Source organism: Symphalangus syndactylus, chromosome 19, assembly GCF_028878055.3.
Source record: "Symphalangus syndactylus isolate Jambi chromosome 19, NHGRI_mSymSyn1-v2.1_pri, whole genome shotgun sequence".
NCBI classification, from domain to species: Eukaryota; Metazoa; Chordata; class Mammalia; order Primates; family Hylobatidae; genus Symphalangus; species Symphalangus syndactylus.
Genome location: NC_072434.2, coordinates 41989665 through 42017631, shown reverse-complemented (window position 1 = coordinate 42017631; position 27967 = coordinate 41989665). Strand labels below are relative to the sequence as shown.

The following is a 27967-nucleotide window of genomic DNA, read 5'->3' as shown; positions in this document are numbered from 1 at the left end:
CAAAATCCTGTCAATTAAAAAATAAATAAAAATTTAAAATGTCAGATTTGGCAACTAAGGAGGTTTTGATAATCCTGGGAAGAACAGCTTCTGCTTTAGAACTAAAAAAGACATAGTTTTGAGTGAGAAGGGATAAGGAAATAAAAGGAGAGTAGACTCAACTTTCAGGAAACTTAATTGTGCAGAAAAGAAAGGAAGATTGGTAGTAGCTAGAGTGGCACACAGTTTTTTTTTTCTTTTAATTTGGCAGAGTAAAATTCTCATCACAGTTTTAATTTTTTAATTTAAATAATCATTTAATCTTTCTTTCCCAGCTCCATGAGGGCTGGGAATATATGCATTATTTTTTTCCCATCTTAGCACAGTACCTGGCATATAGTTGTTCCATAAATATTTGTTGATTAATGATTTAAATGGAGTGGAAAGAGCATATGTGTTGGAGTTAGAACTAGATTTAATTCTCAGTTCCACCTTGTAGTTGTAGGACGATATTTAACATCTGTAAGCCTCAGTATTCTTATCTATAAAATGGTTTTGATAGTATCTATCTGGGGAGTGATATTGTGAGAATTAAATGACATAACATCTCTAAAGCACTTGGCAAGGTGCCAGGTCCATAGTAGGTACTCAATAAATGATAGTTGTTGCTGTTCTTAATGTGCTGGGCTTGGTGGCTCACACCTGTAATCCTAGTACTTTGGGAGGCCGAGGAAGGTGGATCTCCTGAGCTCAGGAGTTTGAGACCAGCCTGGGCAACATAGTGAAACCCATCTCTACCAAAAATACAAAAAATTATCTGGGCGTGGTGGCACGTGCCTGTGATCCCAGCTACTTGAGAGGCTTAGGTGGAGGAGCACTTGTATCTGGGAGGTGGAGATTGCAGTGAGCAGAGATTACTCAATTGCACGCCAACCTGAGTGGCAGAGTGAGATCCTGTCTCAAAAAAAAAAAAAAAAAAAAAAAAGAGGGCTAAGAGGGCTTACTTAATGAAAACACAGACTAGTAGATTGTGTAATGTTTAAAATAAGGAGAAGGAGATTATTACTGAGTAGGTAAAGAAGGATGGAATTCAGAGCACAGGTGATAGTATTGATCACGATTTAAATGGAGCATTTCATTATGTTGGAAAAGAAAGATATTAAGAAGGGTTCGCTGAATATTTGACTTTTAAGCTATACCTTGAAGGATGATTAGTTTTACCAGGTGGATACACATAGGGGACAAAATGATTTAAAGGCGTGGAGGCCCAATGGCACATAGAGTATTTGGAGACTGGTGACTGTTTAAATGTGGATGTCTGTCAAAAATATTGGAGAGGGTGGAGGGAATGGTTGGAGGAAGGCCTAGAAATGCAAATTGAGACCAAAACGCTTTATATTCCATGTTGAGAAGATGTGGCATTGTCTTATTGGCACATTGAAGGTTTTTTTTTTTTTGAAATTTTTTATTGTGGTAAAATATATATAAGATAAAATTTACCATTTTAACCATTTTTAAGTGTACAGTTTAGTGACATTAAGTACATTTACATTGTTTTTCAATCATCTCCACTGTCTACCTTCATTCAGAACTTTTTCATCATTCTATACTGAAACTCTGTATCCATTAAGCAATAACTCCCCATTCGCCTCTCCCTGCAGCCCCTAGTAACCACCATTCTATTTTCTGTTTCTATTTGCTTGTCTATAATAGGTACCCCATATAAATGGAATCATACATTATTTATCCTTTAGTGTTATTTCACTTAGCATGTCTTCAGGTCAACCGTGTTGTAGCATCTATCAGAATGTCTTTCCTTTTTGAGGTTGAATAATATTCCATCGTATCTATATGCCATGTTTTGTGAATCATTTCATCCATGGATAGACATTTGGGTTGTTTCCACCATTTGGCTGTTGTGAATAATGTTGCTGTGAACATCGATGTACAAATACCTATTTGAGTTCCTTTTTTCATTTATTTTTTGTATATACCCGGAATTGGAATTGCTGGGTCAAATGGTAAATCCATGTTTAGTTTTTTGGGATTGTCATGCTGTTTTCCACAGTGGCTACATCATTGTACATCTTTACCAGCAATGCACAAGGGTTCCAATTTCTCCACATTCACACCAACTCTTGTTTTCTGCCCCCCATCCCCCCAACCCTCATAATAGCAATCCTGATGGATATGAAGTGGTATTTCATTGTGCTTTTGATTTGCATTTCTCTAATGATTAGTGATATTTAGCATCTTTTCATGTACTTATTTGGCATTTGTATATCTTTGGAGAAATGTCTATTCAAATCCTTTGTTCACTTTTGAATTGGGTTGTTTGTTTTCTTATTGTTGAGTTTAAGGGATTATTTATATATTCTAGATATTAATCCCTTATCAGATACATGATTGCAAATATGTTCTTCCATTTTGTGGGTTGTCTTTTTACTCTGTCAATAGTATCTTTTGATGAACAGAAGTTCTAAATTTCGTCCAGTCTAATTTATCTGCTTTTACTTTTGTTGCCTATGTCTTTTGTGTCATATTCAAGAAATCATTGCCAAATCCAATGTCATGAAACTTTTCCCTTCTGTTTTTTTCTAGGAGTTTTATGATTTCACATTTCTTAGTTATGGTTTTATAGCTATAAGTGTAGGTTTTAGTATCTTTCTTTTCTTTTTTTTGTTTTTGAAATGAGGTCTCTCTTTGTTGCCCAGGCTGGAGTACAGTCATGGTTCACTGTAGCCTCTACCTCCTGCGCTCAAGTGATCCTCCTGCCTCAGGCTTCCAAGTAGCTGGGACCACAAGCATGTGCCACCATGCCTAGCTAATTTTTTATTTATTTTTATTTTTTTGAGACAGAATTTCATTCTTGTTGCCCAGGCTGGAGTGCAATGGCACAATCTTGGCTCATTGCAACCTCTGCCTCCTGAGTTCAAGCAGTTCTCCTGCCTCAGTCTCCCAAGTAGCTGGGATTACAGGCATCTGTCACCATGCCCGGCTAATTTCTTGTATTTATTAGAGACGGAGTTTCACCATGTTGGTCAGGCTGGTCTTGAATTCCTGAACTCAGGTGATCCACCCGCCTCAGCCTCCCAAAGTGCTGGGATTACAGGCGTGAGCCACCGTGCCTGGCCTAATTTTTTATTTTTGTAGAGGTGGAGTCTCAACTATGTTGCCCAGGCTAATCTCAAATTCCTTGGCTTCAGCAATCCTCCTGCCTTGGCCTCCCAAAGTATTACAACTGTGAGCCACTATACCTGGCCTAGTTTTAGTTTCTGACATTTAGATCTTTGATCCATTTTGAGTTAATTTTTGTGTATGATCTAAGGTCAGAGTCCAGCTTCATTCTTTTACATGTAGATATTCAGTTTTCCCAGCAACATTTGTTGAAAAAACTGTCCTTTCCCTATTGAGTGCTCTTGGCACCCTTGTCAAAAATAATTAGACCATACATGCCAGGGTTTATTTCTGGGCTCTCTGTTCTTTTTTTTTGAGCAGAGTCTAGCTCTGTTGCCCAGGCTGGAGTGTAGTGGCATGATTTCAGCTCACTGCAACCTCCACCTCCCTGGTTCAAGCAATTCTCCTGCCTCAGCCTCCCAAGTAGCTGGGATTACAGACAGGCATGCACCACCGCACCCAGCTAATATATATATATATTTATTTATTTTTGTTTTTTTAGTAGAGACAGGGTTTCATCATGTTGGCCAGGCTGGTCTTAAACTCCTGACCTCAAGTGATCTGCCCACCTCTGCCTCCCAAAGTGCTTATAGGCGTGAGCCACCACGCCTGGCCTGGGCTCTCTGTTTGATTCCATTGGTCTATTTGTCTGTCTGTATTTTTATTTTATTTTTTTGAAGCAAGGTCTTGTTTGTCACTCAAGCTGGAGTGCAATGGTGCAATCTCAGCTCACTGCAACCTCCACCTCCGGGGCTCAAGCCATCCTCACCTCAGCCTCCCGAGTAGGTGGTACTGCAGGCAGGCACCACCATGCCAGGCTAATTTTTGTATTTTTTGTAGAAACGGGTTTTCACCATGTTGCCTAGGCAGGTCTCAAACTCTTGGGCTCAAGTGATCCTCCCACTTCAGCCTCCCAGAGTGCTAGGATTACTGGCATGAGCCACTGTGCCCAGCCATGTCTGTCTTTATGCTAGTACACATACTGTTTTGTTTTGTTTTGTTTTGATTTGTGTTTTGAGATAGAGTCTTGCTCTGTTGCCCAGGCTGGAGTACAATGGCACGATCTCGGCTCACTGTAACCTCTGTCTCTGGGTTCAAGCAGTTCTCCTGTCTCAGCCTCCTGAGTAGCTGGGATTACCATTGTGTGCCACCATGCCCGGCTAATTTTTGTATTTTTAGTAGAGATGGGGTTTCTCCATGTCGGCCTGTCTGGTCTCGAACTCCTGACCTCAAGCAATCTGCCTGCCTCAGCTTCCCAAGTTGCTGGAATTACAGCTGTGGGCTACCTGGCCTGGCCATGTTGTTTTGATTACTATAGCTTTGTAGTACGTTTTGCAGCCAGTAAGTGTGACTCCTCCAGCTTTGTTCTTTGTCAGGATCGTTTTGGCTATTTGGGGTCCTTTGAGAGTCTGTGTAAATTTAGGATTGATCTTTATATTTCTGTGAAAAATGTCATATATATATATATATATGTATATAAATTTTTTTTTTTTTTTAGATGGAGTCTTGCTCTGTCACCCAGGCTGGAGTGCAGTGGTGTGATCTTGACTCACTGCAACCTCCGCCTCCAAGGTTGAAATGATTCTCCTGCCTCAGCCTCCCAAGTGGCTGGGATTACAAGTGCCTGCTACTATGCCCACCTAATTTTTGTATTTCTATTAGAGACAGGGTTACACCATGTTGGCCAGGGTTGTCTGCATCTCCTGACCTTAAGTGATATGCCTGCCTTGGCCTTCCAAAGTGGTGGGATTACACATGTGAGCCGCTGCATCTGGCCTTTTATCATTTTTTCATTAAGTCTGTTGCTATTAGTTCTTTGGATGGATCCTCAGTGAAACGGCCGGGCGCAGTGGCTCACACCTGTAATCCCAGCACTTTGGGAGGCCGAGGTTGGCGGATCACGAGGTCAGGAGATTGAGACCATCCTGGCTAACACAGTGAAACCCCATCTCTACTAAAAATACAGAAAATTAGCCAGGCAAGGTGGCGGGCGCCTGTAGTCTCAGCTACTCTGGAGGCTGAGGCAGGAGAATGGTGTGAACCCAGGAGGCGGAGCTTGCAGTGAGCCGAGATCGCGCCACTGCACTCCAGCCTGGGTGACAGCGAGACTCTGTCTCAAAAAAAAAAAAAAAAAAAAAAAAAAGAAAATAGTACTGAAACTTAGATGCTCATCTAAGACTTAGATTATAATTAAGAATTGCAGAAATGATCACAGAGACTTAGAAAAATGAGTTTGACTTACCCCTCATGTTTGATAATTCCATACCCGCGGTAAGTTTTACTTAGGTTAAGTCTGAATATGGTAACAATTAGTGAAAATAGGAATGGACCAAAGTCTTTAATATATTTGATTGGGTGGGGAAACCAACTAGCTTTGGCTATTATATCTGATAGGAGCGTCATGTTTCAAAAGATAAGAGATGGTTTCTTGAGTGAAAAATGTTAATAGAAAATGCCTGCGTGGGGAGGGGATGTGTTAATAATACTAAATAAAAGAGAATGATTGTGGCTCAGTTGTGTTAAAGAATGAAGGAGATAGTAGGATATGAAATTGTGGGTTATTTTCTTCTTTGTATTTTCCTGTGTTTTATGTAGCTTTTGTAATTAACATTTTTTAAATCAGAAAATACATTAATTTGTAAAAGTCATTGCATATATATAGCAAAGTGTCTTTTTACCTCCTAGATTTAAATTGGCTTTAAAACTTAGCAGAATAGAGGTTTTTTGATCATTTTGCATAGCGTTGGATAAAATCACAAAGAGAAATCACTGGTAAATAGTAGGCAGAAAGTTTTCCTGTGACCATTTAACTTGATACTGTATATACTGATTAGATAGGATTCAAGACTTTTCTGCTACATCTAAGACAATCTGCCTTGGTGCAACAAAATCATCAAGTAAGTATTGTACTTAAGGTACCTTGGCTTTAATGTAGCATTTCAGAATTTATGCAGACAGTACAGTGGAACAAATTTTTAAAAACTTAGTAGCATCCCCTCCCCACTCAGTACCTCTCATTCTCAAAACCCTGCTTCCCAAAGGCAGAAGTCTCTCTTTCGTTCACTTCCATATTGTAGGTATCTGGTATATGGAAGGTGAATATTTGTTGAGTTAGTTTATTTCTGTCTTTCCCTGCTAAATATAAGGACACTAAAATAGAAACCTTTTTTGTTTTTATTGTTGTGAATCATTACATTAATAGGAAAAACAAGAAGAAAGTGAGCTTCGTTCTCTGCCACCTCCTTCCCCTGCCCACTTGGCTGCTTTAAGTGTTGCAGTCATTGAATTAGCAAAAGAACATGGAATAACAGATGATGACCTCAGAGTCCGTCAGGAAATTGTGGAGGAAATGTCAAAGGTTATAACGACATTTTTACCAGGTAGAAATACATTTCATATTTGATTTTGAAAATCACAAAACTCTTCCCTTGCTCCTCTTGAACTAGGGTACATTTCTTAATGTTTTTCTTCTCTTTTCTCCTTAAAAGTAGATAAATTTTATTGTTTTATGAATGAATTTTTGAGGGAAATATTTCACACAAGGAAATTGAGAATTATGGCACAGCACACTTTTGTACTAAGAAAAAAAGATTTAAAAAATGCCAGATGTAGAATTATTTCTTAGCAGTCAAATATTTTAGTTTTTCAATATCACTGATTTCTGAGTGGACTATTTTGTTATATTATTTTCAGTATAAACATTTCATCCAGTCACTGAACTAAATTTCTGTTGCCTGATGGTGGGGAAAAATTAATTTACTTTAATAGGGCCTTTAGAAAAAGGTCCTTGTTTGGTACAAGGGAGTGTCAGATTTATTTTAGATATTTATATATGGACTATTTGCTTAACCCATACCTTTTTTGCCTCAGTATAGGCTTAAAGTAAATGTATCTGACATAAGACTTATTTCTTCCCACCAAAGGGATTTTGGAAAGTTGATAAATTATACTTTCATATAGATCCATTTTGAGATTTATAAGAAAGAATATAAAATTGAAATTTAAAAATGGAATTTTTGAAGTATTTATATCGTAATATGGCTTCCTACCTAAAATACATTGAATCCTTGTTTAAGTTACATGTAAAAATTATTTACTATGATAAGAAAAGGAGTGAAATTTTTATGGGTTTAGTGACTTGAATGACTTTCAGACATTTTATGAACTTGAAAAGTAGACTTTTTTATATATAACTGAGGATGAAGTTAAACTTTCTAAGAAACTAAATCTGCCTGATCTGTCTCAATCATACTATTTTCAAATTGGCCTCTGGTGAGATCCTTTTAACATTTGCCTTATTATGATTTTTGGAATAACATGTTTCATAGTCTGGGAAAGCTGTAAGTAGTGTGTTATTGCTTTTTTTTTTTCTATAAACTTGAGAACCACAGTGTTTTGGGTTTTAGGTTTACAGAATTAACTGACTTGGCTTCACTTCGTATTTTATAAAAGCATTGGCATTGAATGTTTATGATCCTTTCCCCAAAGTGCTCTTACATAAATATTTAAGAATAAATGTAGTTTGTGACAGTAGCCATAGCTAAGTTGGTACATTAGTTACTGTTATATATTGAATGCTAAACATATTCTCAGTCATTTCTAAATGAACTATTACTAAAATTTTGTTTAAACACTAAGCTTCTATGAGTAGTTTCTCTCTCCCTTCTCTGTGCCTACACTCCATAACTGGGAACCACTTTTTTTCTTTTATAGATCAGTTAGAAAGGGTGTCCTTCTTGTATAATTGTCTTACTAGAAATGGAAGACGTAGAACTGAAGTGTGTGAAATTTTCCTGTCGCTGTTTTTTTACATCTCTCATATTTGCATGCTATTTCATGCTTTGATGTTTTTCCTTTATTCCAGAATGTTCACTTAGGTTGTATGGCTCATCTCTGACTAGATTTGCTCTGAAAAGTAGTGATGTTAATATAGATATAAAATTTCCTCCCAAGGTAAGTAATTAGAATGTTACCTGTGTGGTTCTTAACTAGTACTTAGTAATTTTTATGGATTATCTTTGTAGAGAAAGGATAGGGGAATATAAAACTCTGGTTTGTATAGTGTTACCATCATGACTAAACAGTGCTTTTGGAAATTACTATTAGATTTCAGACAAAGGCAGGATACAAGAAATAAGGGACAAGGGCAAAAGGAAGCAGAAGAGGAAAGCTGGAAAAAGGAAAAATGTTTATATTTGAGCATGTTGAATAGTTAATACTTCTGGTAAGCAGTATAGAAGGTGGGAAGAGTTTTGAAATCAGATACCTAGATTCAGATCTTCTCTGTGATAAGCAAGTTGCCTGAACTTTTTGAGCTTCAGTTTTCTCATTTCCAAAACAGGAATAATAATTTTTATATTAAATGAGATAATATTAATATATGTCGGGTGTTTTAATATAGTATCTGGTGCATATGGGTATTTTAATAAGTAGTACCTAGAATCATTAGAACAATATCAATATTGTTCTAATATTGTTGTCAGTATTAGAACAATATTGTTTAGCGCTGCTGACATTCTTTATTGACATATCAATCTTAAAATAAGTCAATATTTTATGTTTTAAATTGAATTGAATAATATGTTTATGTTCAGGGAGGTTTGATTTGGGTGAAAATTTGGTGTTTTTAGGGTGATAACATTTACTTTATAATTGATGTATGGTTATTAAATATTTTTGTTGTTTGTTTTCTGAGACAGAGCCCCACTTTGTTGCCCAGGCTGGAGTGCAGTGACGCAATGTTGCCTCACTGCACCCTCCACCTCCTGGGTTCAAGCGATTCTCCTGTCTCAGCCTCCTGAGTAGCTGGGATTACAGGTGTATGCCACCATGCCCAACTAATTTTTGTATTTTTAGTAGAAACGGGGTTTCACCACGTTGGTCAGGCTGGTCTTGAACTCCTGACCTCAGGTGATCTGCCTGCCTTGGCCTCCCAATGTGCTGGGATTACAGGTGTGAGCCACTGCACCTGGCCTAAATATTCTTAAATAGCAAAAAACACTTTAAACATTTGACAAGCTTGTTACATAAAATAGTATTTTATTCTAAGCCTTTTGACTAAGCTGCCAGTTGTCTATATCCCTTAAAGTTTTTATCTCAACAATTTCTTTTTCACAGTCATCTGGTCAACTCATTTCTTTTTTGTTTTGATGGGAAATTCCAGAACCTTTTCTTGCTTTAAGAAACCATTAATTCTAAGAGTGTTTCTGGAATAATAGTGCTATATCATTTATTAGATTCTACTTCTTTGAACAAGATTTGTCGACATAAAAGTAAAACATGTCCAGGCAAAGTGGCTCATGCCTATAATTCCCGTGCTTTGGGAGGCAAAAGTAAGAGGAATCATTCTTGCTGGGAGTTCAAGACCAGCCTGGGCAATATAGCAAGACCTCGTCTCTTAAAAAAAAAAAAAAAAAAAGTATTAGCTGGATGTGGTGGCACACACTTATACTCCTAGCTACTCAGGATGCTGAGGCAGGAGGAGTCTTTGAGCCCAGAAGTTCACGCTGTAGTGAGCTGTGGTCACGCTGCAGCCTGGGCAATACAGGGAAACCTCATCTCAAAAACAAACAAACAAACAAAAAACGATTCTGTTTTCACAATTTAAAACACAGAGCATGATTATATTTAAATGTTATTTAATGAAATTGAGTTCTCCTTAATGTTCTGCTGTCTAAACTTTGAAATTAGTATATCGATTTATTTTGAAACTTTTTTAGATGAATCATCCAGATCTTCTGATAAAAGTACTTGGAATTTTAAAGAAAAATGGTGAGTTTCTTTTCTTTTTCTTTTTCTTTTTTTTTTTAAGTTTGTCTTTCTAAAGATACATGTGTTGTTTATATATGGCTAACCAAGTTTAAACTGCTGGCATAGTTGAGTCATTGCATTACAAATGGAGATACATACACACACTTGTTTATAGGTATACTAGAAAATATAATTTTACTGTAACTTAGGTGAAAAAAAAATGCCATATTAAAATTGACATGTAGGCTGGGCACAGCGGCTCACACCTGTAATGCCAGCACTCTGGGAGGCCGAGATGGGTGGATCACCTGAGATCAGGCGTTTGAGACCAGCCTGACTAACATGGTGAAACGCCGTCTCTACTAAAAACACAAAATGAGCCAGGCGTGGTGGCACGTACCTGTAGTCCCAGCTACTTGGGAGACTGAGGCAGAAGAATTGCTTGAACCTGGGATGCGGAGGTTGCAGTGAGCCGAGATTGCGCCACTACACTCCAGCCTGGGCGACAAAAGTGAAACTCCGTCTTGAAAAAACAAAAACAAAAAACCTTCATATGCAAAACACTACTGCCTTTTGGGTAATTAAAAAATATTTGCTTTGAATATTATGGGCATTTCTTATGTAAAAGAAGACAAAACCTATAATCATTATGAGGTCACTACTGAAAAATTAAGGAGAGACTTGGAATAAAAATGTATGCATGCATTGAGTAAATATGTTTTTTCCCACCTAAAGCATCTATATTTAATCATTTATATTACATCAGTTGAATCATACCTAGTTGAGTTTTTCATGTGTGCTTTGTCTGTCTGGATTGTCTTTGTAAACACATCATTCATATAGGTAAAAAAATTTTAAAAATTACAAGATTCTCAAACCAGGCTCCAGGTCATGTGTTACAATCTACAAGATTTGCTTGGTTTTTACTTACTGTTTTTCTTGTTACAAAGTAAATGCTTAAGATTAAGCTTGGGATCTGGAGCTAGACTTTCTGGGCTCAGATTTTAGTTCTGCCACTTATTGGTTGTGTGTCCTTTGACAAATTATTTGTGTTAATACCTTAGCTTTCCCATCTGTAAAATGGCAATATTGTATCTTTTTGATGAGAAAGTTGTTGTAAGAATGAGATAGGCTAAGCTATAATTTAGAAAAGTGTGGGATATACAATAACTTCTTATTACATTTTTGCTGTTGTGATTGTTATTATTACCCTAAATTATGTGAATCAAAAGTATTTGCAATTTGGGTTAGAAGAGAGAGCTTTTTTTTTTAAAGCCATACTCTCTCATTGGCTTTAATATGAATTCTAAATTTCTTTTTTCTTTCTGTCCACACAATCAGCTCTTATTTATCAGTTTCCTGTTGGCCATTGTCTTGGGAAAATAGTTTTCTAGGAATGAGTTTGGTACAGTTTATCATATAAAGGTATTTTAATACAGTTTTCTTTCTTAAATACTTGTTTCTAATTGCTGAAAAACTTTAAAGTTTACTACAGATAAGACATAGACATAGCATTTACCTCTTCAGACTTCCTAGGTAGTATCATCCTAGCACAAATATTTAATATATGCCTTTTCCATCCAAGATATATAAGTAGATCATCTTAAGTCATACAATGTAGGCTTATAAAACTCAGTCTGATTGTAAAATTGATTATTTCTTCCTTTATGTTCTTATTGTATCTTGTACAGGTCACCTACAGGATTTGTTTATATATTTGTGTTCCAAACCCCTTATTGACCTTTTTTGTGTCTTACTCATTGTCATATTGACCCTGCTTAATGAAATTTCTGACATACAGGTCTTCAGCATGTGTTTTTTGACTAAATTAATCGTTACAACAAGTACTATTGAGAAATTTTCTTTGAATTACAAGTGATGTTAATCTATCTGGTTTTTTGTTGTTGTTATTTTTGTTTTGTTTATTTTGAGATGGAGTCTCGCTCAGGCTGAAGTGGAATGTAGTGGCGCGATCTCGGCTCACTGCAACCTCTGCCTCCTGGGTTCAAGCAGTCTCTGCCTCAGCCTCCCGAGTAGCTGGGATTACAGGCGTGTGCCACCACATCCGGATAATTTTTGTATTTTTAGTAGAGACGAGGTTTCACCATCTTGGCCAGGCTGGTGTTGAACTCCTGACCTCGTGATCCACCCACCTTGGCCTCCCAAAGTGCTGAGATTACAGGTGTGAGCCACTACGCCCGGCCAATCTATCTGTTTTTATTTAGATTAGACATTTATGGCATGGGGCTTACCCTTGGAGATACAGAGAAAGATTTCAGGGTAGAAATGTGCTTCATCCAGTTAGTCCTTCCTTAGCAGCTTTGATTAGGCAAACTTTTCGTTTACTAATGGGAAATGTGGCCAGAAGAGTTAGGTTGCAATTACATTGGTAATTTAAAAGAACGAAACTGTCAAAGCATGATAGGTCTTCCTTTCCTGGCTCCTGTGGAACTAGCTCTCAGGAGTAAGGAGTGTCCTCTCTTTGCAATTATCTATGAAGGTTTAACCACTTTGACGAGATTATCTACTTACTTGGAAATATTAAAACTTTTAGGGATGTTAAGACCTTTCTTAAGGTGATTATAATTTTCGGACAGTATTTGGGGCTCTACCTGTGGTTTGTGATGTACAGTGAATGACACCAAGAGAGGTAAGAGATTTCGTTGGGTTGGTGCTCATAATGAGAAGAGTGGATTATCCCACAGAAGCAATGAGAATGATTTTCAGAAGGAAACTGTTACTTAATGTTTGCCGTAGAGTACATATTTTAGAGATGTTGACATTAGCTTTTTTTTTCCTTATTAGTATTATATGTAGATGTGGAATCTGATTTTCACGCTAAAGTTCCTGTTGTGGTGTGCAGAGATCGAAAAAGGTTGGTAACAATGAAGATAAAATATTTAAAAAAACAAACCCCAACAAACAACAAAATTTATAGTGAATGATCTTTAAGAGAGAAAGTTTTTGTTTTAGATTTCTCTTTGGATGAATATGACTAAGCTAGTTTCTATTCATTAAAAATAGCAAGCTTACCAAATGCATGTGAACAAGAAATATATAGAACACCAGACAGTTGGAAATAAAATACTCTAGGCAAAACTTTAATTTTTTTTTTTCAAGTCAGTCACTCACCCAAGAGTACCTGCATTTACTTATATGCAGGTACTACTTTGCTCTAGGGATACAGACATAAAGAAGAAATAGCCCCTCTTCAGTCACTTGAGCCCAGGAATTCAGGACTAGCCTGGGCAACATAGTGAGACCTTGTCTCCACAAAAAAAATCAAAAAATCAGCCGGGCATGGTGGGTGTGTGTGCCTGTGGTCCCAGCTACTCGGGAGGCTGAGGTGAGAGGATGGCCTGAGCCTGGGAGGTTGAGGCTGCAGTGAGCCGTGATTGTGCCACTGCACTCCAGCCTGGGTGACAGAGTGAGACCCTGTCTCAAAAAATAAAAATAAAAAAGAAAAAATAAAAGCCTCTCTTCTAAAGGATCTCACAATCTATTAGAATTTAGAATTTAGTTTTTAGTTCACTTAAATTGAATGAGTTGATTTAAATTGAATAAACTCAAGATCAGTCCTAAATTGAAGACTGATCTTGCCTTTCTAGTTAGATTGTCTATAAGTCTAAGAGAGCAAAGTGCCTTTGAAAGCAAAAGCTAAATCCTATTTGAAAGTCGTATGGGAGACATGGAAACAATACAGAAATGATATTCTTTTATTGATTATTAACTTGTATTATATTTTAAGATCAAGGTATTTTCTTATTCAAAGCTGGATGAGTCTATGGCGATCTAGTTCAGATTTCTTATTTTCTAAACTAGAAAAATGCGACCTGGAGTGGTTTATCAATTTATCTAGATTCACATCATTTAGGGGGAAACTATAATTGGAAAATGGAGGCAAAGTGACTTTTAGTGTTTTTTTCTGCCACATTGTATTAAATTGCCTGTGTGTGACACCTCAAATTTATTCTTCTCCCTGCATCTTCTCCCTGTATCTTCACTACACTTCTGTCATCCCATTTAAGGTAGCTGCTATTTTCACTTACACAGAAGTATAATTTGTGGGTTAATCTGCAAATCCTGTCTAATCTTTACTCTGAAAACATATTAGTACAATTGTAAAAGCTTGGATAGGAAAAATTAGAGTCAAGAAGTATAGCCAGTCAGTTAAGTATTCATTTTTTGCTATTATCATGTACAAAGCAAGAGGATTGAACTAGGAAATTACCTTGCACTATTTGACATTGAAGAGATCAGTGCCCTGTCTCTCATGTATATCAGTTTTGATAATTCATAATGATGCTTTTGAAATTAATTTCTCATTAACTTAAATACTAAGTTTGGTCGAAATTTATTTCTGAAGTACAAATGAATGTTAAAAACATCTTTCTTTAAATTGTATAGAACTCTAGTAATGGAATGACATGTAGTTTTCAGTTAGCTCTCAATTTATTAAAACATTTGTTTTTATTAGGGCTTTTAAGGTACTGTATTACAATATGATAACTAGAAAGAGTAGCCACAGGATTTGAAGTATTCTGCTTTTAAGGGTATTAATACAATGAAATTTGTTTCTTTCTCATTCACAGTGGTTTACTTTGTAGAGTGAGTGCAGGAAATGATATGGCATGTCTCACTACTGATTTACTTACTGCCCTTGGCAAAATAGAACCTGTCTTTATTCCCTTGGTGTTAGCCTTTCGCTACTGGGCTAAGGTAAGTGAAAGAAAGGAAAACTACTTATTTATATTTTTAGACGGAAATGTATTTAATCTTCAAAATTAGGCCTTTTCTTGTACTGACATGTAACATCAATCATAACATGTGGGACAAAGTAGTTTTCTGTGCTAGACAGAAAGTGGTGTGGCAGGTTGTAATTTATGGACATAAAAATAAATTTTTATAGACACATACACTTACTGATATATTTTAGAATTTTTAATTGTCATGCTTTATTCTCCTTTTATGTACTATAGAATGTTCTCTTTCATATCGCATATGAGGCTCAAGTTTTCACTCTTATTGTAAGTTAAACTTGTAAGGTTTTACGATGTATATACGTTAAGATTCTTTTGTTGGCATATTTTTTTCCCCAGTCTCTAAGAATGCTATTCTCTTTCCTCTAAATCATTGATAACATGTACCAATTTCTGATTGGGCAACTGCTGAGCATTAGTTATTTAAATTTCCTAAATTAGAATTAATTTGTATGTCTGAAGGCTGTGGTTGCCCTGTGTCTATTTCTTTGGTGTGGGGATAGGGAGGAGTGGTTAGTTATCAATATCAGTCCAAATGACTAGAGAGAGACATTTTAGCTTTTTGTTTGTGTATTCCTGCCCCATCAGTAGAGTATTCATCACTTGTTAGACTGGTGATAAGTAAATTCTCAGTCGTATACAAAGAAAACTGATTAAGGGGATGGTGTTAGAGTGGTAACTTCATAGCAAAAATAGAGAAGTCTCTGGAATTTTTTGTCTGGGCTCTGTTTAGAGAATTGCCCCCATGCTTGAGGCAGCACCAGCTGGCCGAGTACGGAACAGTCTCAGAAAGCCTAAGGTTGGGGCTTCTTTATACTCAAGGCCTTTGTATTTGCTGTTTCCTTCATCTAGAATGTTCTTACCTTCGGTATTTAGAATGCTTCACTCTTTTACTTTTTTCAAGTTTATGCTCACATTGATTACCACCTGCCATACATAAATTTGTTGCAGTCTGTTCTGTGAAATTGTAAACTCTTTGAGGGCAGGGATTTTAATGTTGTTGTATTAATGGCTGATCCCCACTTCTGCTTATTTTACTGTGTCAGCATATAGTAGGCACTCAGTAAATATTTGTTGAATAAATGACCTAGTTTCTTCAGAAAGGAGTTGTGTTTTGTTTTTTTTTTTTTTTTAAATAGAGATGGGGTCTCATGATGTTGCCCATGCTGACCTTGAACTTCTGGGCTCAAGCAGTCCTCCCACCTTGCCCTCCCAGGTGCTGGAATTACTGGTGTGAGGCACTGTGCCTGGCCAGAAAGATTTTTAACCCATGGAAGTGAGTGGAGGCAGTAAAATAGGTTGAGGGAGGGTGACTACTTCCTCTCATTTATCTTATACTCTATGCCTAGCATACTATAGGAAATCAGTGCTATGAAATGGAGTAAACCAATTCCAGGTCTGGTTTTTTTTACTAAGTTTTTTTTTTGTTGTTTTTTGAGATGGGGTCTCTGTCACCTAGTGCTGGAGTGAGCGATCACGGCTCACGGTAGCCTTGACCTCCCAGGCTCAAGCAATCCTCCTGCCGCAGGCTTCCAGAGTAGCTGGGACCACAGGCATGTACCAGCATGCCTGGCTAATTTTTAATTTTTTTTTTTGTAGAGGTGGGTTCTCATTTTGTTGCCTAGGCTGGTCTTCAACTCCAGGGCTCAAATGATCCTCCCACCCTAGTCTCCCAAAGTGCTGGGATTACAGGTGTGAGCCACAGCACCCGGCTTTGCTAAGTCTTCAAGCAAGGTACTTCACCTATCTGAGCTTCAGTTTTTTTCACCTGGAGAGAATATTTTGGTAATGCTGTTAGATAATTCATGAGAATATATTTTAGGCTCGAAAATACTACAGAAACATAAAGGATGATGGAATACATAGCTGCTTCTGTGTTGGTACTTTCAAATTATGCCCTAATTTTTTTTGTGGTCATAAAGTCATGTCAGTTTTCTCCCAGACATTGTTCTACTCAGTAAAATAAGTAGTCTGTGTTAGAAGATTATAAATGATACTCAAATACATTCCTTTTATTTTGGAAAAAAATGTGGTCTATAAATATTGTTTCCTAAAGTGACTCTTGGAAAAGGTTGCTCGAAGTGTTTTAGTAGTTGATCCATATAGATTCTAAATATGCCAGTCAATGGACACTGAAACATATATTACAAAACTGGTTGTAGAGTGGTTCCTTTCTGTTTCCAACAGAATAACATGTCTCATTTTTGTCATTTGTGTTAGTTGCAAAGAAAGTTTTCTCATGGTATTCATTTTCTTAAGAAACTTGGAAATAATTCCTAGTATATTTTTCTTCTAAAGTTTTTTTTAAATAGCTTTGTTTTTCTTTAAGTTTTAAGCCATATTGTACATTATCTAGTTAAGCACACATTTTTCCATGATTTGGGGGTTCAGGACAATTCTAGTATATAATTTATTCTTATAACTGTGATATGAGATTGCAGTTGATTATTCTCTGGCTGTCTAAAGTAGTTATAGTCTTTGCATTTTAATAATAGGAAATAGTTTTCTAGATAAAGCTTCTTAACTCTAGGTGGCAGAACTCTTTAGCCTTATCATCAGTACATTATTAGTCAAGTTACCGGACTTAGAGCCGCTTTTTGTGGTTAATATAAGAATTGCATTTTAGCACTATTTGTCACCTGAAAGAGATATCTGGGTTTTAAGAGCTCTCTCTTAAACTGCCTTAATCTTGTTTATCTGTGAGATGTCTGGTAATGTTAGCAGAATGTATTAACAGTTCTTTATAGTTGCAAAGGAATTTTTGGTTAAGTTGACTTACTTATTAGGCAGTTTACCCTTGTCTTAATATTTTGGATAAGTGAGAGTTTATTCTAGTGGAATGTTTCAAACTCTTTTTTGACAAGTGTTTTTAGTTGTCTTTTATTTTGAGTTGCAATCTTAAATGTACCAAGATATTATACTACAGTATAATTACTCTATATTATTATTATCCTAAATCTTCATTGTCTACAGAAGAAAACAATGATTTAAAAATGAATCCAACCAATCCAGTATAGACCAATCGTATATAGATGCTACAATCTAAATGAAATGTAAGCAAATGAAATATATCCATGTATCAAAGGTTAATATGCCATGATCATGCATGATTTACTTCAAGATTATAAGAATGGTTTAATATCAGGAAGTCTGTTCACATAATTTATTATATTAACACATGAAGCAGAAAAAAGAATGCTAGATGCTGAAAGGGCATGTTCCCCCTAACAGAAACTTTTAAGTCAGCTAGAAATGGAAGTTTATGATGAAAGCCATTTATTAAAAACACACAAAAAACAAAGCCAAACAAGAAGAAACATCATTTAAGCCATATATGTTAAGATGAATATTGCAGAGAAGTTCACCATTGATGTACATTGTTTTGGGATTTTAGGAAATGCAATAAGAAAATGAAATAATTAATGTAAATATTGGGAAAATGATAAAAGTATCTCTTTGTGCTAATGATATGATTGTATGCCTAGAAAACCCTAGTAAAAAAACTACTAGGATTAATAAGAGAATTTAGTAAGATGACTAAATACAAGATAAATATACAAAAGTGAATGGCCATTCTCTGCCATAAAAATAACCTGTTAGAATGGAAATGGGGAAAAATATGTACCTTTATGACAGCAACATAAATTATAAAACACTAAGGAAGAGATTTAATAAGAAAGATATAAGAAGAAATTATATTATTGAAAGATGAAAGCAAAATCTGAACAAATCCATGGGTTCAGCAAACATTCGTTAAATGCCTTCTGTGTGTCAGACACTGTTCTAGAGGCTGGGAACATCTAACAGGACATACAGAGTCCTGCTTTCATGGTGCTCACATGCTTCTGGAAGAGTCAAACAGTAAAGAAATATATAAATAATAATATCTGCTAGAGCTTAGTGCTACAAAAATGAAATGATAGAATTAATGACATTACTCTGAATGGTCAAGAAAAGACTCGAAGAGATGATATTTAAGCTCAGACGGGTAATAGCCACATGAAAATCTGATGGAAAACTCTCCAAGGGACAGTTAGTCCAAAGCTTCCAAGGTGGGAATGAACTCAGGAGGAGCAAAAAGGAGGGCTGTAAAACTGCTTTAGTCAAGAGCATGCTATTGGCATAGAAATAGAAAAATAGATCTGTGGAACAGAATGGAATGCTCATGATCTAGTGTATAGATTTTATTAAATAGTGCTTTCACAACTGTATCTTACTGGAAGGAAATAATGTTGGACTCAGCATGGTAAATGCAAAAATAAATTTTACTTAAATGAAAATTTAAAATTTTAGAAGAAAAACGTAGGAGTATGTATATGTAAATAATGGGATAGGGAGATCTTTTTACTGTGATAGGATACCTAGAAGGTGTACAGTTGTCCTCAGTGTCCAGTGGTGGGGGGGATACCCCCAAGGATACCAAAATTTGAGGATGCTCAAGTCCCTTATACAAATTGTGTGTTATTTGTATCTAACCTTCACATAGACTCCAACATACTTTAAATCATCACTAGATTACTTATAACATCTAATACAGTATAAATGCTCTGTAAATGGTTGTTGAACTGTATTTTTTAATTTGTATTTTTTATTATATTGCTATTTTTAGTTTTTAAAATTTAACATTTTAATTTTTTTCAGAGACAGAGTCTCACTCTGTTGCCCAGGCCAGAGTGCAGTGGTGCCATCATAGCTCACTGTAACCTTGAACTCCTGGGCTCAAGGGATCCTCCCACCTCAGCTTCCTGAGTAGCTAGGACTACTGGTGTGTGCCACTGTGCCTGGCATATTTTTGTTTTGTTTTGTTTTGCTTTTTCAAGAGCAGGGCCTTTGCACCTGGCGTTTAACAAATTTTTCAATTATATATATTTTTAGAGACGGAGGTCTTGCCATGTTGTCTGGGCTGGACTCAAACTCCTGGACTCAAGCAATCCTTCTGCCTCTGCCTCTTGAGTAGTTAGCTGGGACTACATCAACTGCAGGTGATATGTGTCCATCACCACACCTTGCAGTAAATAAATAAATAATTTTACTTAATGAAAAAAATGTATATATAAATTTTTTGATGGGGTGTTGCCCAGGCTGGAGGCGCAATCTCAGCTCACTGCAACCTCCACCTCCTGGGTTCAAGTGATTCTCCTGTCTCAGCCTCCCGAGTAGCTGAGATTAAAGGTGCCTGCCACTGTGCCTGGCTAATTTTTGTATTTTTAGTAGAGACAGGGTTTCACTATGTTGGCCAGGCTGGTCTCGAACTCCTGACCTTAAGTGATCCACCCACTCTGCCTCCCAAAGTGCTGGGATTACTTGCATGAGCCAGTGAGCCCAGCCTAAAAAATATTTTCAGTATGCAGCTGATTGAATGTGCAGATGCAGAACCCATTGATATGGAGGGCTGAGTGTCTGAAATAAGCATATTTAAACTAAAGCATAGTGAAAATTAAAAAATTTTATATGGTAAAATATATCATAAATAATATCAAAAGAAAAATAGTAGATTGGGAAAAATAACATCTTTCAAATGCATATATCAGATGTAAAGGGTTATTATCTAGTATTAAAACTCTTATAAATTGATGTATTGCATGAAAATAGAAAAACTGGCATAATATTTAATAGGCAATTTAGAAAAGAATAAATCCCAAATGGTAAACATACACAAATTTCATAATCTCTTTAGGGTCAAGGACATGCAAATTAAAGTAACCATCAGATATTACATTTCACCCATCCCATTGAAAATTATTGAAAATTATTTTTTAAGTGATAATACCTAGTGTTTGAAGGCGTGTATGCACTAGATAATACCTAGTGTTCGAAGAGGTGAACACACCTAGGTTCCTGGTGGAAAATACAAATTTTTGTAGTGATTTTGGAAAAACGATTCTTAACAATATATTTTAAGATTAAAATATATCACTCATTTTTTAATTTAACAAACATTCCTGGGAATACAGCTCATAGAAATAAGCACCAATACTTAGGAAACATGTATAAGGATGAACATTACAGCATTATTTGAAGTGGCAAAAACTGGGAACAACATGGGAATGTTCTTGAATGGGGGAACTATTATGTAACCATCCATATCATAGACTATAATTTAAGCATTTAAAAGAATGTGTTGGCTGGGCATGGTGGCTCATGTGTATAAATACCCAGCACTTTGGGAGGCCGAGCGGGGAGATCTTTTGAGCCCAAGGGTTCGAGACCAGCCTGGGCAACATAAGTAAAATTTATCTACAAATAGTCTACAAAATAAAAAAATCTGTCTACAAAATAAAAAAAATTAGCTGAGCATGGTGGTGCATGCCTGTAGTCTCAGCTACGTGGAAGGATCACTTGAGCCTGGGAGTTTGAGGCTGCAGTGAGTCGTGATCATGCCACTGCACTCCACCCTGGGCTACAGAGCGAGACCCTGTCTCAAAAATAAAATACCGTGTTAGATCTTGCTAATTGATTTAAAGGGACTTTCTTGATATATTGTTAAGGGAGAAGAGTAATATACAGAGAGGTGTCTATAATATACTATTTTGGTAAAATAATGTTGAAAAACTTAAACTTCTCCGTATACCTATATAGGAAATAGAAATGTATGTGTATTTGTATATGAGTATAGAAAAAGGCCTAGAAGAAGACATAGAAGGTTGTTAATTGAAGTAGAAGTAGAGGCAAGATGAGAAAATATTTTTAAAATGTATCCACAGTAAAATAACTACATATAATATTATTCCTTTTAACAAAAATATGTATCTTTGTATGAATTTTAAAAAGAATGAAAAAATGATCACCAACATTTTAATGGTTATTAGAATGATGATATTTCAAGTTATTCCTTATATTTTTCATTGTCATTTGAACTTTTTACAATGATTAGGGTAGGAAAAAACAAGCTAATTTTATCATGAAAATTAAGAAAGCTAAATGGTAGTACTTTTTTCCCCTTCATTTTGCAGTTGTGCTATATTGACTCCCAAACTGATGGTGGAATCCCTTCTTACTGTTTTGCTTTAATGGTGATGTTTTTTCTACAACAGAGAAAACCCCCTCTTCTTCCTTGCTTACTTGGAAGTTGGGTAAGCATGAGTTTATGATATATATATGCATATATATATATATATATATATATATATAGTTTGCTCTTGCAGAGAACTCTGCTCAAACATTTTAAGCTGGAATTCTGGTTTGTCTGTTTGTCCATCTTTTTTTTTTTTTAAATAATTTTTCCACTACCAATTTGGAATGCCTTTTTATATAGATTGAAGGCTTTGACCCAAAAAGAATGGATGACTTTCAGCTGAAGGGCATAGTAGAAGAGAAGTTTGTGAAGTGGGAATATAATTCAAGTAGTGCAACTGAGAAAAACTCAATTGCTGAGGAAAACAAAGCTAAGGCAGACCAACCAAAAGATGATACCAAGAAGACAGAAACAGACAACCAAAGTAATGCCATGAAGGAAAAACATGGCAAAGTAAGCCTTTTTGTTTTTGTTTTTTTGGCTTTTCTATCTGTAGAATTTGTGATGCCTTCGATTGAAGCTATTTTAATTGTAGATTGACCTTGAGCAAGCCTCTTGGCCTCATTTTCCTCATCTATAAAGTGAGGGGTTGATCTGGTTTAGTTTTTCAGTACCAAGATTCTGTAATGAATTTATGCCTTGTTTTGGAAAACTTGTGTTGTTTGAATCATGTCAAGATAAATCTGTCATTTTTCATCCAGACAAGGAAAATTTCCTTCAAGAGTTGGGCTCTGACCAGACTTCAGCATATGGGAATTTTGTTGCCAATTGGGTGGAGAAATAAAGCCTCTGTGCTGTAAGAGAGGGTAGCTTTGCTTATTTGATCATTCAGCATTCATTTATTAAGGACCTGCTATGTGCCAGGCATTATCTTGAGTGCTAGAGAACTAAAGGTACATGGATTATGTCCTTCAGAAGCTTGTAGTCTTCTAAATGGACAGATGCATTATTACAGAAATCTGAACATTTCTGAAATCATTGCTCTAGCTATACTGAATTATTTGTAGTTTCCTGATATACTTGCCTATTGTATTCAACTCTTCCACTTTCCTGGACTACTGTACACTCTCATCTCAAACCACTAATACTCTCAGCCAATGCTTGCTTATTACTTCACTGAGAACTTGCCATGTTCTTATCTAAAGTCATTTTCTTCACTTGTGTATTCAGTCTCATCCTTTCTTGTCTTTTCCAGAATATCACTCTAGCAATTATTCCCTCATAAATTACCAATTTTTCATTCCCTACAAAATCAAACATGCTCTTATTTCTCCCACTGTGAGAAAAATCTGACATCACTTTCCCTCCCAGCTATTCCTTTGCTCCCTTTTGCAGTGAAACTTCTTAAATGTCTGTATTTACTGTTTTTGATTTCTGTTTCCCGTTAACTCACACTAATCAGGCTTTGATATCACCCCATCAGTTTGCCAAAACTTGTATCATCAATGTCAGTAACCTCCACATTACTAAATCCAGTGGTCATTTCTCAGTTTCTGTTGTTTTTGATTTATTAGGAACATTTGCCAGTTAATTACTTCCCTCTCTGAAAATTTTGTTCACTTGACTTTCAGGACACCAGACCCATGGCTGGTTATTCCTTCTCAGTTTCCTTTGCTGGTTTCTTTTTTCCTCTGTAATCTCTTAAAGTTGAAGTGCTATAGTTCACGATCCCTTTATTCTTGTGTATGTACATTCCGTTGGTAATCCCATCTAATCCTGTGGATTTTAAGTACTGTCTGTATGATGATCACTGTCAAATTCAAATCTCCAGCCAGACCTCTCTCCTGACCACCATAATTGTATAACCAACTGCCCATTTACTGTCTCTACTTAGATGTCTAATAGATGTCTTTTTTTTTTTTTTTTCCTGAGACGGAGTCTCACTCTGTTGCCCAGGCTGGAGTGCAGTGGTGCAATCTCAGCTCACTGAAACCTCTGCCTCCCAGGTTCATGCCATTCTGCTGCCTCAGCCTCGCAAGTAGCTGGGACTACAGGTGCCCGCCACCACGCCCGGCTAATTTTTTGTATTTTTAGTAGAAATGGGGTTTCACCGTGTTAGCCAGGATAGTCTCAATCTCCTGACCTCGTGATCTACCTGCCTCGGCCTCCCAAAGTGCCAGGATTACAGGCGTGAGCCACCGCGCCCAGCCATCTAATAGATGTCTTAAACTTAATGTATCTAAACTGAATTCCTGATCCTCCCTTTAAACTTGCTCCACACTTAGTTTTTTAATCTTAATTGTTCGCACTGCATCCTTTCAGTTGCTTAATTAACTGAAAGGATGTTTCTTTTAGTTAACCTTGGAGTCATCCTTTACTCCTCTTTCATACCCCATATCAAGTCTTGTCAGGAAATCCTGTCATCTTTACTTCAATATATATCCAGAATTTGATTACCTCTCACTACCTCCACTGTTACCTTCCTGGTCCTAGCCACCATCATCTCTGGCCTGGGATACTACTATGGCCTCCTAAGAGGTTTCCCTGTGTCTACCCTTTCCTCTTATGGTCTGTTCTTAACAATCAGAACAGTTCTTCTAAAACTTAAGTCAGATCATGCGCTTCCCTCTCCCCACACTCAAATGCTTCAGTTGTTCCTCATTTCATTTAGATAACAAGCCAAACAGCCCTTCCTGGCTCTTTGCTTTCTTTCCTCTTCTACTCTTCCTCTCACTCTATCTTGGTTTTCTTTTTAAAACTGGTCTCATTCTTTGTGTGTTTGCACTGTTTCCCATTCCTACAGCACTTTTCCCTCTTCTTAAACCGTACCTTCTCAATAATTCTTATCCTGACTACTCTACTGAACACTGTAACCTTCTCTTGCTTCCACACTCCCATCCTTTTTAGCGTACTCAACTCTCTTTTTTTCTGTAGTACTTATCTTTTAAGTTACTATGTAATTTACTTATTAAATATGTTTGTTGTCTTTCCATAGAAAGTAAGCTCCATGAAGGCAAGGATCTTTGGGGTTTTTTTCCCTCAAAGATATATCCTAAGTGCCTAGAACACTGCCTTGCACAAAGTAGGCACTCAATGAATAGTTGCAGAATGGAATGTGAGAATGATTGTTTCATTGTGTTTATGCTGCCTAGTGGTTACTTTCAGCCAGGTTTCATCTAGCTAATTCTTTGGAATTCAGGTGTTACCTCTTCTGTTATGATTCCCCTGATTTAGAGGCCCATCTTAGCATGTAGCCCTTACTATAATTGTTAAATTGTCTCTCCCCCTTCTAATAGTCTATGAAGTAGGACCTTATTTAGGTGGCAGTATAGTATAGTGATTCACTGCATGGACCCAGTAGCCAGGTGGTCTTCTAACTATCCACTTCATGGAATAGTTAGAATTAATTGTTAATATATGTGCAGCTTTTAGAAGAGTGAATGGTACATGGTAAACCTTATGTATAAGTGTGAGCTTTCTTTATTTTATGATATTCCCAACAATGTCAGGGACATAGGAGGTTCTAAAGAAATGTTTGCTGAATGAAAGAATTAGTGTTTTTGAAAGCCAGGGCATTTGCTTATATTTTAAAATTAATTATTGGAAAAAGGAGTTGTAGTAGTTATGCAGTGGTTTGCAGCTTTGGCTGCACATGAAAATTACTTTAGGGAGCTTTAAAAATACCATGGCCTAGGCCGATAGGCTAGTCAATTATCAGAATCTTGGGAGGGGTGTAGAAGGTGGGGGTGGTGTGGAATTCAGGTATTAGTATATTTTACTGCTCTCCACATGATTCTAATGTGCAGCCAAGGTCGAGAATCACTGGTTCGGTGGAAAGAATGCAGAATTCCTAGGAGTCAGTAAACTGGGACTTTGTTCCCAGCTTTGCTTCAAACTGACTGCTTTTTGGCAAATTACTCCTTCATGTCTCAGTTTTTGAAAATGGGATCTCCAAGGTCTTCTCTAACTGAAAATCTGTTGATTTTATGGTTTTGTTAAGCTTAAATGAAAAGTGTTTTTTCTTTTGCAGTCTCCTTTAACATTGGAAACACCAAATTGGGTATCCTTGGGACAGTTATGGTTAGAGCTGCTAAAATTTTACACACTGGATTTTGCTTTGGAGGAATATGTCATATGTGTACGGATACAAGATATTTTAACAAGAGAAAATAAAAACTGGCCTAAAAGGCGAATAGCCATTGAAGGTGAGATGATATGTTGTATTTCATTTGGAGAATATTTTTTATGTGCTACTCATTATCTAATTCAGTGTTAATAATCCTTTGGCTTTGTAGCACTATATATATATGTCACTAAATTGTCATTCTTTATTTTTAATTTTTTTAGAGACAGGGTCTTGCCCTGTCGCCCAGGCAGGAGTGCAGTGATAGGATCATGGCTTACTGAATCCTCAAACTCATGGGTTCAAGGGATCCTCAGCCTCCTAAGTAGCTAGGACTATAAGCTTGTGCTACCATGCCCAGCTAATTTTTTTAATTTTTTGTAGAGATGGGGGTCTCACTGTGTTGCTCAGGCTGGTCTGGAACCCTTGGCCTCAAGTGATCCTCCTGCATTGGTCTCTCAAAGTGCTGGGATGATAGGTGTGAGCCCCCGTGCATGGCCTTCATTATTTATTTAGATTCTTTGTCAAGTCTATTATAGTTTTATAGAATTAGTATTTATTTAAAGATTTCTGCCATATATGGTTAAGGTCAGTAATTAGCATTTTTTAAATTCGAAAACTTTATTTTTTAATTATGCAAACTTACAGAAATACAGAAAAATATAAGTTATGAATACCATAAGATCTTTTTGAATAAATTTGTGTCATAAGATTATGAGAAAGTTTTCATTGTCTTTTAAAGTACCTCACCTAATAAATGTGGCTTCGCTAAGGAGAAAAATAAAAATTGATGTTGACAAAGTTTCACATCAGATCCCAAGACTATTAAGATCTTCAGAGATACAGAAAACAATAGAGTGGCTCCTCAATTCTTAATCAAAAATTTAAATTTCACAGCATTTCACTTACCTTTTGTAGATAAGAAATTGAATTTATGTCCGTTTTAGTCTGTTTAGCCTACATCTTATTCCATTCCCTCACTCCTGCTGGCCTTTTCTGCTGTGAGTTCAACCCAGAAATATTCTGAAATATACATGCAAACATTTATACACATCTTGTACTCTTATATATAGTAAATAAATGAGCTCTGAAGCCTTCCAGCCATAATTTATCTCTATTTTTTTCTTTCTTTTCCCCCCCTTTTTCATTTTCTTTGGGAAGTGAGGAAGAAAGTAGAAAAATCTTTTTAAAGCCTGTGGATTTAGATAGCAGCAAAAAGTAACAGATGCCCCAACTTTAACAGTTTGAAGCCTGGCCTGTTAATACCAAAAGATCTTCAGTAGTGGAGAGCATATGTATTGTCTTTTTGGTGCACTGTTCATTTTTCCTGGGGCTTGTCTATATTTAAGGCTTACAGATATTTTCAGAAATCTGCCATGTTAATAATAAGTATGCAGCTGTGTCAAGACTTTGCAGGGTAGTTATTTTTGACTGGATCGAAGTTTAAATATTGGATTAATTTTTACTTTTTTAGGTTTCTTGCTTTTTTGCTCTTTCTTCCTACTACTGTCTGTTACATATTATTACTATTATTTTGAGACAAGGTCTGGCTCTGTTGCCCAGGCTGAAGTGCAGTGGTGCAATCTCAGCTCACTGCAACCTCCGCCTCCCGGGCTCAAGCTATTCTCCCACCTCAGCCTCCTGAATAGCTGGGACAACAGGCGCATACCACCATGTCTGGCTAATTTTTGTATTTTTTTGTAGAGATGGGATTTATCTCACTAAAGTTAAATCTTAAAATCAGTTTTTTTTCAAGTTGAAGCCTTGAGAGTTTTAGGTTTTACTTGTTTATATTGCAAAGAGCATATAACTATATTAAAGAACACTATGACCTGGGCGCAGTGGCTCATGCCTGTAATCCCAACACTTTGGGAGGCTGAAGCAGCCGGATCACCTGAGGTCAGAAGTTCAAGGCCAGCCTGGCCAACATGGTGAAACTCCATCTCTACTAAAAATACAAAAATTAGCTGGGCATGGTGGCATGTGCCCATAGTCTCAGCTACTCGGGAGGCTGAGTCAGGAGAATCTCTTGAACCTGGGAGGCAGAGGTTGCAGTGAGCTGAGATCATAGCACTGTACTCCAGCTTGAGGGACAGAGCAAGACTCCATCTCAAAAGAAAAAAAAAAACTCCTTTTTCCACAATTTCATCATTGAAACTAATTACTTAGTTGGCCTTCTCAGCCATCCCATTATTAGTTACCTTATTATTAGTCTTGTTTATT

At 36.6% G+C, this 27967-nt stretch overlaps 1 protein-coding gene across 30 annotated transcripts in view; it reads left to right on the top strand.

Moving 5' to 3' along the window:
* Window positions 1-27967, top strand: part of TUT4 (terminal uridylyl transferase 4) — a 223386-nt gene that overhangs the window by 141933 nt on the left and 53486 nt on the right. For 19 of the 30 annotated variants that reach the window (XM_063613824.1, XM_063613815.1, XM_063613818.1 and 16 more), the window contains 8 exons: window positions 6359-6536; window positions 8021-8109; window positions 9876-9927; window positions 12712-12781; window positions 14499-14625; window positions 21620-21739; window positions 21922-22134; window positions 25652-25826. In XM_063613824.1, the coding sequence (XP_063469894.1) occupies window positions 6359-6536; window positions 8021-8109; window positions 9876-9927; window positions 12712-12781; window positions 14499-14625; window positions 21620-21739; window positions 21922-22134; window positions 25652-25826 (1024 nt within the window). The remainder of the gene's footprint in view (window positions 1-6358; window positions 6537-8020; window positions 8110-9875; window positions 9928-12711; window positions 12782-14498; window positions 14626-21619; window positions 21740-21921; window positions 22135-25651; window positions 25827-27967) is intronic. The other 11 variants (XM_063613832.1, XM_063613831.1, XM_063613826.1 and 8 more) reach the window with 3 other exon arrangements.